Here is a 13,059-nt window from a genome sequence, read left to right on the forward strand (position 1 = left end):
ATTTTAGGGCCAAAGGGGACCATTACGCTCATCTCAGCCTGACCTCCCATGTAACCCAGGCCGGGGAATTCGACCCGGCGATTCCCGTGTCATTAGCGTGTGGGTGACTCGTTTGCTCAGAGCTCTGTGGAATACCATAGATCTGGCATGGGCCCAAACTGGAAGCTGGCCTCCACCCTCCTTTCTCTTGCTCCCCTTTCCAGCATTGTTTCTCTAAAGGGCAATTACTCCATCTGCCCACGTCCACTAAATGCAGACCCAGTGCTGTGGGCCCTGGGCAGCAAAGCACCCTCTGTCTCCTGTGGTTGAGGAAGCTCCATAGCCAGAGGCAATAGCAGCTGCTTTTCATCTTTTGCACTTTTTTCACTCGAAGAGGGGCTTGTGGGGAGGCACAGACAACCCCCCTTCTGGAAATACAGACTCTCATCGGGCTGAATGGTTACTCCTTGCCATGCTCTCATGAACGGCTGCTTGCTGCTCTCAGAGAAACCACAAACCTGGGTTAAAAGCTGGCCGGTGCGAGGCACGGCACCCCAGCCTGGCCTCTGGGGCTGCCTGGGGTCCCTCCAGCAGGGCTCTGCACAACCGAGCCCACTCCAAAGCTAAGACACAGATACAACTTTGTTTATGAGCCTTCTTTTGGATTTAACTGCCCAATCAATTAATTCTTGGGAGAGAGGCTTTTGTGGTTTGCTAGTAGGGTGTTATTGATGGTGGTTTTCCCTGAGCAGGATCTCTGCTTGCTTTGGAGAGGGGCTTTTGCACAGGTCCCTAGGGTGAAACATGCCAGTAAGTAGGACGTGGCTCTGGATTCCCCATGACCACAGGGTCCCCCATGACCGCACGGCTGAGGGGACTGCAGAGCGAGCTGCTGGAACCCACCAAAAGCCACAATTTATGCCTGCGCTTCTTTGGGGAGTCTGCAACGATAATGAGGTTTAATTTGGTGTTGCTGGATAAGCAGCACTCATTTACAGGCAGGCTCCTGCCGAGCAATCAGCTCACGAACCTACAGGAGCGTTGCAGGCCGTGGAAAATGGAGGGAGATTCATGCAGCATTTGAAGTGCCCTGCATCCAGCTCTGGACACATGAGAGGTGATAAATAAGAGGTGCTAGCGTCCAACGGGACAGCTGCTGTGGGCTGGAGGGAAACATCCCTTTTCTGAGCGTGTTTCTTGCTGCCACAGGTCCTGGCTGCTTGCTCGGTGGCTCCTGGCGATGGGTGCTGCATCAGGCTGCCGGGGGGCTGCTGGTGCACCCCTGCTGCTGGCATGGCTGTGGCTGTGCCAGATCCTGCTGCTGGTCCTGCTGCTCCTCCAGGTGCAGGCACTCGGTGCTGGGAGCAGAGCCTCAGCTGGGCAAGCCACGAGAGGTTTTACAGCGGGCTGCAGCTGGTGGGGAGCAGGAGGTGGTGGGGTTTGCTGCTGCACCAACCCCTTTGTGCAGGAGCCGTGCCTGCACCTCGACGTGGGCACCGGGGGTGAGCGGGCACCCAGGGCGAGGGCACCCAGGGGTGCTGCTCCGCTCCGGGGCGGCGGCAGCGGGGAGCCCCGCGGCCGGGCCGGAGGAGGAGGAGGAGGAGGAGGAGGAGGAGGAAGGGCCGCTGCCCGCCCGGGGCTGACATCAGCCGGAGGAGGGGCCTGCCCGCGAGTTTCTTTGCTCGGCGCATCACTTCCCGCTGCTGCCATACTCCGGTGCCCGGTCCCGGGCTGCTGCTGCGGGGCCGGGGCCGGTGCTGGTACCGGTGCCGGTACCGGTGCCGGTCCCATGGCGTTGCTGCCCGCTACCGACAGCCCGGGCTCCGCCGCCCGCCGGCTCTACTCGAGGTGAGCGGGGCCGAACCGGGGAGCGGGGCCCCGGCACGATCGGTCCCTGCCCGCCGCCCCCCGGAGCCTCCCCGCGACCCCGCAGCCCCCCGCCGGGGAGGGGAAGGGTGGGAGGCTCCCCCCGGGAGGGAGAGGGCTGCTGCACCCGGGTGGATCGGGGGGAAAGACACCGGGACGTGGCGCTCCCCCCCCCTCCCTCCGTGGGGCGGCTCTCGCCCGGTGCCCGGGACCGGGAAGGGGCTGAGGATGCTGGGGGGGTGCCGGGGTTTGCAGCCCGGAGCCATGGGTGCTGAGGATGCTGAGCCCTCGCCCGTGCTGGGCGTTTGCATGGGAGGCTTCTCAGTCGCACTGCAGAGACTTCAAGGCTCAGCTTTAAAACTGGGCGCTACACGGGTTTGTGCGAGGCTGGGGAAAAGAGCTTCGGGCTCTCTGGGCTTTGTGCAAACACCGGGGCTTGGCTCTCCTTTTCGTCCAGGTCAAAAAATCAAAAAGTCTGAGCAGGAGGTGATTTGAGGCCCAGCAGTACTGCTTGGAGCGTTGTTCATCCTGTTATAGCCTCGTTGTGTTTTCTTTCTCCTCTAGTAGTCACAAGTGGGGGTAACGCAGTGTTTGCATGGGAGGGGGATACTCGTGCTATATGCAAGATAGTAGTTTGCCATCAATTCATTTTCTCTGCTTTGCAGTTATTAGAATGGCAATTAATAGGATGTCTCCTTCCAAGCATTGGTTTGTTAGGAAAACAGGTGCTTTCTGGTATATCAGTTCCTGGGGAAATGAAAAGTCAATGCGGTTACAGCCACTGGTCTGCCTGCCCCAGGAGCTGCAGGGAAATGCACTGGCTTTTGATCAGGCTTGATCTTTTTTGTTCTTTTTTTTTTTTTTTCCTTCTTGAAAACTTTTTGGGGAATCGACTTGTCGTTTGGGGATGGAAATCCTGGTTGGGGGCTGTGTACCCCCCTGTGGGCCTGTCCTGCACCACAGGCAGCACTACCAGCCGTGCAGAGGAGCAGTGGGAAATGTGACTTGGTCTGGGCAGCTCCTGCAGTGCTCTGCAGGCCTTGGAAGCGTGTGCCAGGGGAGCCTGTCCGCCTCTCCTGTGCTGCTAACTGGGGCTGTAACTCTGGAAGTTTCTCTGTAACTTCACTGGCATTGCCCTGTAGAAGTTTCTAGCTCGGAGTAGGTGACTCTAAGCCCTGGGTGACAGAAGCTCGGGTGCCTCTGAAGTAGTAAAGCTATGATGACTACTATCAAACAGTATCGAAGTCTTTCTCCGTGTGTATTTATTTTCCATCGGAGCAGTAACTCTGGTGTAAGACCTGCCGTGGGCCCCTGTGTGGGCAGGGGGGCTGAGAGAGGAAGAAGGCTGGGCTGGAGAGAAGCGTGCAGTGAAATGGGAGCATTTGGGGCCTGCTGGCAGCAGGTGTCCTCCTCTTCTCTGTGTCGTAGAGAGTCTTGCTCGCCTTTTTGTGCTGGCTGGCCTCAAAGGGGTGGGAAGTGGCCAGCACCGAGCCCATCAGATGATTCCCTAGGAACGTGAAAACTGAGATAAAAACTTGCTTCGTTCGTTCCTCCTTCCCTAAGTGTCCCCCCAGGCCTCCCCTTTTCTTCCCTCGCTCCGTTCTCTTTCGGTGCTGCGTTCAGGGGAGCTGCTGGCTGCTGTCATGTTTACGAACTTCTCTTGATTGTGTTGTAAACAGTCTCCATCTCACTCATTAATGTCACTTCAGTGGGTACCTGACCTGAATGTGCGCCGGGCAATTAGAGAGCTCTCTGAGAGCACCGGGGATCTTTCTAGAGATGGTGACTTTCTCCTGTTCTGCTAGGAAACTGAGATGGGGGACTTGTCAGCTTTCTGCTGGTGAAGGCAGCAAGAGAGGGCATAACTCGGCACGGGGTTAAGGCAGGATAAACCTGTGTTTACAAGGCAAATTGTGGGAAAAACTCCACCACAGGGATGGACTTTGCTCTGGAACAGTTCCTGTTGGCTTTGCATGGGTGTCCAAGGAATCAACACCCTGGGATCCTCCAGTTGCTTTCTGGGTGCTAGTTCTCAGTAACTTTCACAACTTTAGAAGAACAGCCTTGATGTAATACTAAAAGCAATGTTGTGTTCTGTTCATTCAGAAGAAAAAAAAAAAACTTGTGCATTGTTTTCTTTTAAGATACAATTGAATACCACCTCTTAAAAAGAAGACAAATATTTTCTGTCTGCCTACCCACAGAGATAAAAATTAGCACCGCTGGCAGTGTGACTTCTGGCATTTGTTGGGAATTTTCCTGAATGTTCACACGAATAAGCCTTCTGCTGATAATTACTGGCTCTCTTTAAACTTGGGCTGGGTTGGAGCAGCAGTGTGGTGACAAAGAGCTTTGTGCCCTGCTGGAAATCCTCTGAGCATGAAGGTAGGAGGGCTGTTGGCCCACAGGAGGAGGGCATGGCAGGGGAGAGGAGGGTTTGCTTGTCCTGTAGGACAGGGAAGGGGCTCGGGTGGACTCGCTGCAGGTCTGTGCTGCTGGCAGCAGCTACTGCAGCCCCTGGAAGTTGGTGGTGGAAGTAGTGGGGCTTAGGAGAGGGATCGTGCCCTGTGCTGGTGGCTGGCTGAGCACCTGGGTGCCTGCCGGAGGTGTCAGCTGCTGTGGCTGCATGCCCATGGCCCAAAGGCTGCTGTGCTCATGGCCCAGAACATGGGCAACCCACCAGAACAGCAGTGGTGTGACTGGTGTGACTGGATGGGGTTTTGTGGAGTGGGGATGAGTTGGTGCATCAGTGAAAATGTGGTGCTTTGCAGTACCAGGATGCTGGGAATGGCCCTTTCTTGTCCCTTGAGTTTGTAGATCCATCTTGAAACTGCTTATTACATTTGAGATTTTTTATTTATTTATTTATTTTTTCTAAAACAGCGATTTTTCTTCTGTAGGCCTGTGCAGTTGGTCTGATTTTGTCAGAGGGATGTTCTTAAACAGAGGCAAACAAACAAAACAGGACAAACATTTCTAAAATAGCTGTGCTGTGCAATAGGTGACCTGGGCAAAAATTCCCTCGTAGCTTAGTGTGCAGTAGTGGTTTTGTTGGGATCTCTTTGGAACTGTTTTGAACAACTTGCTCGTAGGTCCAGCGTTTGTGAGCGGTGTGCTCATCCCAGAGCAAACCTTGGGCTGGGAGTTGGTGTCTGGGTTTACGCAGGTTGTCTCTGGGCCTTGAGCATCCCATTCGATTCTCCCACGTTTCACCTTGTGGGACATAGGGAAAGAGAACTCCTCACCTGTGTTTTGGGAAGGGGAGGTACCTGATATGTGTGCAGTGCCTAGCACGGCACGGTCTTTGTCTTCTGACCTCTAGGTGCTGCTGCAATACAACCGATTGTCTCAGGGGAGTTAATCTTATGTGTGTGCACATACAAGTCAGGATGCTGAGCTGCTCTTCCCCATGCTGTGCTAGCTGACTTGCACACCAGACCCTGTGCTTCTTGCCTTGACACCCTGTGAAGCCTCTTCTAGCCAACAGAGGAACATTTCCACTTTATTTGGCCACCCCAGGGCCTGGGTGTGGGTTTGAAGGGAGGCAGCCTTTGACCCTTTCACCCTGGGATGCTGCAGGAAGAGTGAGCGGCGCTGCCCCGGCTGTAAGCACGAGGCTGGAGGAGTCATAATGATGGTGAAGGTCCTTGGGGCCCATGGTGCTCACAGCTCCTTGCCACCAGGTTGCAGGTGGGTCGCAGTGCCCAGGTGCTGCGATTTGCTTATCTAATGAGGGAGTCCTGCTCTGGCTCCTGCGGGATCCGGGGCTGGTCAGAGCTTTGGGTGGCACCTGCACCACTGCCTGCTTATGAAAATCATCTCGGGTGTAATTAATTTCTGCTTTCCTGGTGGACGTAACTAACTGGGGATCTGCTGCCTATTGTTTGTGAGGTAATTGAGGGAAGTGGTGCCTACTGCACCAAAGGATGAGAACCCTTTATGAAGGCTGAGAGAACTATTTGTTGTTAGAGTGATTTAAAAAAAAATCCTTTGTGGGTATTCCTCTGAACCACGACTGCTCTGGTGACGACAGCAGAGACTCGGCTGCGATGGGAGACCAGAAATATCTGGGCGAAGGAGACGGGAGCTGGCTGCGCAGCTCGGTTTGCATTCCCCTTCTCCAGGTCAGTGATGAGAAGGTCCCAGACACTGGATTTATTCCTGATCTTACACAAAACAGCTTTGTTAGTGCACCGTAGCTATGTGCAGTTTGTGCTCTCCCTAGAGCAAACAGGGGCATGTCTGAAGCCTCGCAGCCTGTGCTCTCATGCTCCCTGCTGCCTTGCCTCCGCTCCAGCAGAGCTGGCTGATCAGAGAACATAAACTGCATCTCTTTGTGCTGGTGTAGCTGCTTTTTTGCCCTTTTGTGTTTTTGCACTTCTGGAGATGTCCAGGCTTGCATTCAGCCTTGCCTGAAGAGCGAGTCTGAGCTGTCAGGCCTTACGCTGCGAGGAGCCACCAGCAGCACATTTCTTCAAGTCGGGGCTGTTGTATTTAACTCCTAATGCTGTTCTGCTGTAAGAACAGCTCTGTCTCCAAATTGCTGCTCGAGTGTCCTTTGTCTCCCTCCTCCTAGGCCAGCCGTGTGTCACTGAGGGGCCAGCCCAGCTCCCAGAACCCGAAGCCACTTCCCTGTTCCCAAACACGCCGACCGAAGCCGTGCAACACAAACAGCACTTGGGCTTGCGGGCTGCAGAGCCCGACCACAAAGTGGGGCTTTTATTCTGGGCCTGGGCTATTTATATATCGTCAGTGGGAGAGCTTTCCATTCACCGAGCTGCGCTCTCCTTTAGGATACTCTTAATTAAACATTACTTGAGGGAGCCAATTTTTCTAACTGGCTGAGAATTCAAGTGGTGGAAGCAGGATTTTTTTTCCCTTCTCCTGCTGAAAGCTGAAGAAAGGAGGAGGAATCCTGTTGGCAGGCTACCTGCAGAGGCCACATCTGTCGTCCAGCACCGTGAGCTGGCAGTGTAAGGCAGGGGACACCCTGCTGAGGAGGTGGGAGGGAGGCACAGCTGCTGGCTGAGCAATGCCTGGCAGCGTTGTGCAACTACCTAGGGAAGGAAGTGAAAATTTATCATTACAATGCAGTTTCAAGGGCGATAGTAAATGAGGGAGCTGTGCTGCAATGCTGCTTAACTGGTGTCTGCTGGGGTGGAATGGCAGGGCCAGTGGGGGCATGATGGTAGTGAGGGCCTTGGCTCACCTCCAGGAACGGGGCCAATGTGGGCTCTTCCTAAGATAAATATTTGAGGCATGGCACTGAGCCCTCCACATGGGTAGTCAAACTCCAAACTGATGTCGTGGCCTGATACTGCTTGTGCCTGGCTGATCTGTGTCCCACACAAGCCTGGAAACGGGGGAGGAAGCATGTGCTGAGGTGTCTCATCAATATCCAATTGTTTTTCCTTATTTTCACTGAAATAAAAAGATCCTGTCAAGGAGCAAAGCCACAGACACTGGAGCAATAGCACAAAACCTGAATGAATTACGTGGTAGGCAGTGCTACTATCTGATTGCTACTGTCAGGGTAGAAATAAATAGCTCAAGTCTTCCATTCCTAGTTTTCTTTCAGGATTTTGTCCAAGGAAGACAGGCACTGGGACCACAGGCCTTTGCTTTCTGACTCTCAGCTACATCATTCGTAATCTCAAGAAGCTTCATCTTCTGCTGTGAGCCAGGAGGTGTGTGCAGCTGCTACACCCGCAGGGATTTCAGCCATCTGATTGTCTTGTCTCCCTTTGTGCTCTCCTCTTGCTCTTTGCATTCCTCTGGAGCAGCCCGGTTCACTGTGTGGCTCTTCTCTGGGGCTTTGTTGTACACGCACCTCTGCTCCAGATGCTGCAGGAGAACGGCATTTCCCCCATTTTAAGGCCGTTTCCTTAATCTGCGTGCATACCACTGACATACCTCGGTGTAGGAGCCATTTCACGTTGAGCCCTGGCTCCACCCGAAAGCAGCTGTTCTGCCTTGGAAGCTGCTTTGAAAAACGTATGGATAAAACTTCGTGCCGTCAGCCGATCTGTGCGGTTTGCTCCCTGAGCTGCAGAAAATGCCGGCTGCGTTATGCCCCTGGGAAGCAGCCCTGAACATGCGCCGTGCCGGGCTCCTCCACTGCCCTGGGGACCCAGCTCCGCTCCCCTCCCGTGCTCCAGCTGCCGAGGGGGCTGGTGCCTGGGCAAAGCATCGCCCCTGAGCTCCCTTCCTGGGTGCTGTGCTGAGCTCTCTGTGGACACGGCTCCTGCTGCTGATCTGTGATGAGACCTGGGGTAATTACTTGATTTGCTGCCTCCCTGGTGCTTGTGCACAGCTGGGACAGGCGAGCGGCCTGCGTGTGCGTGCAGTGGGGTTTCCCCATGCATAGATTAAAAAATAAACCTGTGCCAATTCCAGGTAGAGTGGAGGGGTTTGCTGTGCGTGTTTACAGGTAAAACTGCGGGGTTTGCTTTGCTGCTCCATCAGAATACGTTCCCTTAGTGTCCTCAACACCCCTGAGGTTTTTGCTGACCGCTGGGCTTTGTCTGCTCTTCGAGTATCCGGGCTGCTGTCCTGTGAGCTATGCTGCCAAGTTGGAGTGCCCAAAGAACAACCTCATCCGTGGAGCCTCCGTTTGTGCCTGAGGAGAGCTGGAAGATGTTGATTAATATTCATCTCTCCGTGGCTATTTGCTAATTACTGTTATTCGTGGTTTGTGTTACGGTGCTGCCGAACGTCCCACGCTGCTGTACCCGAGCGGATCCTCGAAGGGTTACATCCCTTCCAGGCGCCGAGTGCTTAGTGAACATTCGTGTTTTATTGCAGCCTTGCTGGGAAATGCTGTTCCTGTTTTCAAGGGTGAGAAGTTGGACATCCTTCGGGGTGAAAGCAAATATAGGTGGCAGAGCTGGGAACTGAGCGTCCTGACTCCCACTGCTTCCCTTCGGTGCTTCCGTACCCACATCAATGAGGTTAGCTGGGAGCTGGAGACCTTGGGTTTGTTTTAGGGAGCTGTGCAGGCACAGCACTCACACGCACGACATTACAATGGTGCTACTGTTCTGCTTAATGCGGGAGGGAGCGAGATGTTGTTCAGAAATTCAGCAGCTGGGGAATTGAAGCCCAGGCTCTGCCTGTTTGCAAGGTGTGCCCCGCAGATGTGGTGGGGCTGCTGCAACCCACGGGCTGGGGAGAGGAAAGGAGCAGCCTAGGTGGCCGGGAGGTCTGGATTTGGGCTCTCAGGGCAACCAGGCATCAGCTGGGAGAAGGCAGGGGAACAGCCCTGAGCTGCTGGAGTGCTCGGGGACCTGTGCTTCTGTGGGGTTATCTGTCTCGCCAGCGCAAAGAGAGCAGGTAATTTTAAAAGAGAATCAGTAAGAGAAAAATGTCCCCTGCCAGAAAATCAGCTGTGGGTTAAATCACACAGGAACTGAGCGGGGTTCCTGGGCGCCCCGGCTGCATGGAGCTTGTCTTTGGGATGTTGTGGAAGGTGGAGAGAGAAATACAGCTGCTGGGATGGGCACCAGCTGCTGGTGCTCTGGGAAGGGTCCTGTCCCTCCTGTGCTCTCCCTGGGTTCCTGTAAAGTTATCACAGCTCACGCTGTGCCAGAAATCAACCCCTTTCTGTACCGAGATCTGTACCGAGGGAAGGGACTGGGGGCTGTATCCTGCCGCAAAACACAGAGGCCATCGGCTCCGGCTTGTTTACTGGCCAAGCTTTCTGCAGCATGAAAGCAGAAATACAAACCCCCAGTGACTAAATGAATGGAAATCTCAAGCATCGTAAGCAAAGTGTGGTTCTCTTCCCTTTCTGACAAAAAGTCCCTCTGGTTTCCGGGAGGAGCAGCTTGCTTAGGGAGCTCAGGGCGAGTGAAAAGGGACTTCCACGTTAAATGCAGATGAACGTCCTGGAATTGTGAGAGTCCCGTGTGTGCCTCGAGGCGTTTCCTGGCCTGCTTGTCCCACTGAGTGTCTGAGCCCCTGCCTATTTAACTAATAAAACAGACGAGTTCACTGCGGCCAGAATTTTAAGGCTGCAGCCCCTGGCCAGCTCCTGCATCAGCTGCTTCCATTAGGGCTGTGATCCAGGGAGCTGCCAGCAGGAAAGAGGTGATTGAAGCGTGCGGTTTGATCCTTTGCTGGGTAAGGGCACTGGAGAAAGGGAGGCTGTCACGTTATCTGCGTCCATCCCTTTCAAGTGCACCCCTGGGACTGTGAGCAGTGTGAGCGTGCCATCAAATACCCCCGGCTCCGAGGTTGTGCTCGACAGGGAGCTTCGATTGCGTGCTTGAGTGAAACAGTTTCAAATACCCAGTTTTTCCTCTGCTGTTCTGGAGGAAAATGAAAACTCGCTCAGCAAAATGCGTTTCCTTCAGTAAAATTATTTTTTGGTGTTAGTGTTTCTGGCAGAAAGTCGTCCTCAGCCATGCCCCTGGCTCTCAGAGCTTTGCAGGGTTGGGGGAACGATGGGTGCTGGGAAAAGCAAACCCATGAAACCTGTGGGGATGTCTGATAGCAGCCCTGCACGGAGGGGTCCTGGTGTGCTGGAGGGGCTGCTGCCTGGGGGAAGCATCGTCAGGGCCACATGCTGCTGGCATCCTCTGCCTTGGGCTCTCTGTCCCTGTTGTCTGTGACTGGGGCTGGTCCCAGCACCCAAATGTGAAGCCAAAGGTGGTGTCGCAAGGATGAGGAGCAAAAAAAAAGCTGTTGCATGACCTGTCCACGGCTCTCCTGCACTGAACACTTGATGTTCTGCTGGGGTAGAGATCTGTTTCTGAGGGACCTGGTCCGTGGGACGTCAGGGAGTCCTTTCAGGTCTGCAGAAGCAGGATCAGGCCCCAGGTGTGCCTGGAGGAGCTCTGTGCTCCGAGGGGAGAGCCCATCTGCTGAGGGCTGGGTCGTCTGCACTGCCAGCAGCCTTGGGAAGGGGAGGAAGGAGAAGCTGCACAGTCCTGGCTCCAAGCGAGAACTGAGTCATCTGTCGAGGCTGTCGGCTCCTTCCCAGAGCTGGTTGCCTGAGGCTAACGTGGCACAGAGACAGGAGACGTAAATATATATATATATACACATGGGAGAGAAAAGTAACAGCTCCAAACATGTGACTGGAATTTTTAAAAAAGTGAATTACCAATTAAAGCCATGTGTGTTGGAGGATGTAACTGCTCCTGAAAGGCTCTTGGAGGCTGTTGTACAGCACGAATGCGGCCGTTCCGTAGTGCCCTGCGTTAAAACAGGCCGGCTCCTCCAGCACACAAACGCTGGGGGAAAGCGGTGGTGTTCCCGTGTGCCAGCAGCCTCCAGGGCCTGACGGGTTACGGTGAGGAGCTGTCTCGGGTTGAGGTAAGGAGCTGTCTCGTCGCCTGTCTCGCCCTCCCTGTTGCTGCTGTCTGTGCTCCTGAAGCGCGTCTCTCAGCGCAGCCTGCTGGCGTGCCCTGTCTGCATTTCCCTGGAAGATGAAGCTGTCTCCGTGCAGGAGCAGAGATTTTTCTGAAGACGTGCATTATTCAGGAGTCAGCATAGAATGAGCTCCCTAGCTTTGGGCGTGTGTGTAACCCTGGTGCTATCTTCGTTCCTCCTTCAGCAGCAGTGGGGAGAGGGAGCAGTGAATTCTTCCAGTGCCACAGCACAGCCTGCGCTTTGCACAGCCCTTATGGCACCTGCCAGGTTACAACGAGGAGCCATCCTAAACCTAAAACAGGTCCATGGGGAGGTCTCTGCCTGTTTCTCATTCTGTCTCAGCTGTGGGCTTCTGTCAGCAGGTAGTAATGGCAGAACATTAAACTTATGGCTTCATCCTTCCTATGTGCATGGTAACGAATGCTGTGCTGGGTGTACTGTGCGGCAGCAGGGAAGGTGAGGGTGTGAAAGAAACATGAGGGAGGGAGAAAAAGGAACTGGAAGTTAAAACGATGAAGAACGTGGCCTTAGGAAGCTTGGTTTGGAAGGGGGAGGTACGGCTCTGTGGCTGGCTGCAGCAACGACAGAGCATCCCGGTAAGCTGCGGAGCTGCTCCTGCTCTGAGCTGGTTTTCTCAAGAACATCACCGGTGGTTTACCCTTCAATAAACCTCCTCTAACTTGGATTCTTCTTCAGTGATGGAGCAGCCAGAGCTGCTGCCAGGGCAGCACACAGACCCCCGGCAGTCTTGCTGCGAGCTCCTGGCAGTGTCGCTGGCTGTGCTGTGGCCAAAATCAAGCATCCCTGGGCAGGATGCACGATTGCATGGCAATGCTGCTTGTACTGGGCCTGGTGTAGTCTGAGAGCTGTCCTTGTTAGAGGGCTTGGGTTATTTGGTGTCTTCTCCCTGGTCCAGAACCCAACCCAGCACCCTAGGGGTGGGAGAGCAGCTGCTGTGGTGCAACAGGGGTCGTGTTAGGATGGGAGAGAGGTGCTGAGCTTTGGAGGAGTCTTGGGTACTTCACTGCAGTTGGATGTGCTGCAGTCTTTTACTCTAGAGGATAACAGAAAAGGCTTTTTGGCATAGAAATAAAACCTTAAAAATATAACTATTTATTTTAAATATGATGCTTCGTCCTTTTCTTCCTCTTACCCAAGGCTCAATTCCAAGGAACATAAAAAGGACATCATCTTTTTGTCTTTGCTCATAATTTTTGCAGTTTGCTTAAAAACCAAATCATTGTGTGGACTAACACATGATTTTGTGCTAGCAATGGGAAAATTACTAGGGAAAGTAATAATGTTCTTGCCATATCCTGGGAGACTTTCCAAGAAACAAACTCTTTATACAAATTCCTGCTGTGAGGGAACAGTACCAGAGTCTATACCACAGCTGCAGAGACGTACCGTGCTTTGCTCTGAGGCTGGCTCACACAGTGAGGCATACTTGCCTGCTGTTCACATGGGATTTACACACTGATATCACCATGTTGGAGCAAAACCTCATGCGGTGCCGTGTCTGGGGATGAGCAGGGACTTGTCTCCGTATGCTTGGTCCGTGCAGATGTTTGTTGTGGTGGATCCAAGCATTCCTGGGGTAGGTGTTATCTGCAAAGCCACGCCAGGACAGAAGTGCTGAGAATTCTGGAAAATGCAGCGGAGGACTAAGCAGTATGATCCTCTGGAAGGAGGGAAACCAGCTTGCAGGATGCTGGAGCTCCAGGGCTTCCCACAGAGCCAGCAGACGCCTGGCATGCTATGCCACATGGTGCTAGACAGTGGGTCTGTTCTCAGATGAGCAGAGCATGATTCTCACCTTGCATGTGAACTGCCTGGCCG

At 53.9% G+C, this 13,059-nt stretch overlaps 1 protein-coding gene across 1 annotated transcript in view; it reads left to right on the forward strand.

The window, feature by feature from the left end:
* Nucleotides 1-1,760: 1,760 nt before the first annotated feature.
* GPSM1 (G protein signaling modulator 1) overlaps nt 1,761-13,059 on the forward strand; it is a 62,159-nt gene continuing 50,860 nt past the window's right edge. Inside the window, exon 1 of the mRNA XM_032200459.1 lies at nt 1,761-1,827. Coding sequence (XP_032056350.1) covers nt 1,769-1,827 — 59 coding nt within the window. The 5' untranslated portion in view covers nt 1,761-1,768. The remainder of the gene's footprint in view (nt 1,828-13,059) is intronic.

This window comes from Aythya fuligula, chromosome 19 (genome assembly GCF_009819795.1).
Source record: "Aythya fuligula isolate bAytFul2 chromosome 19, bAytFul2.pri, whole genome shotgun sequence".
NCBI lineage: Eukaryota > Metazoa > Chordata > Aves > Anseriformes > Anatidae > Aythya > Aythya fuligula.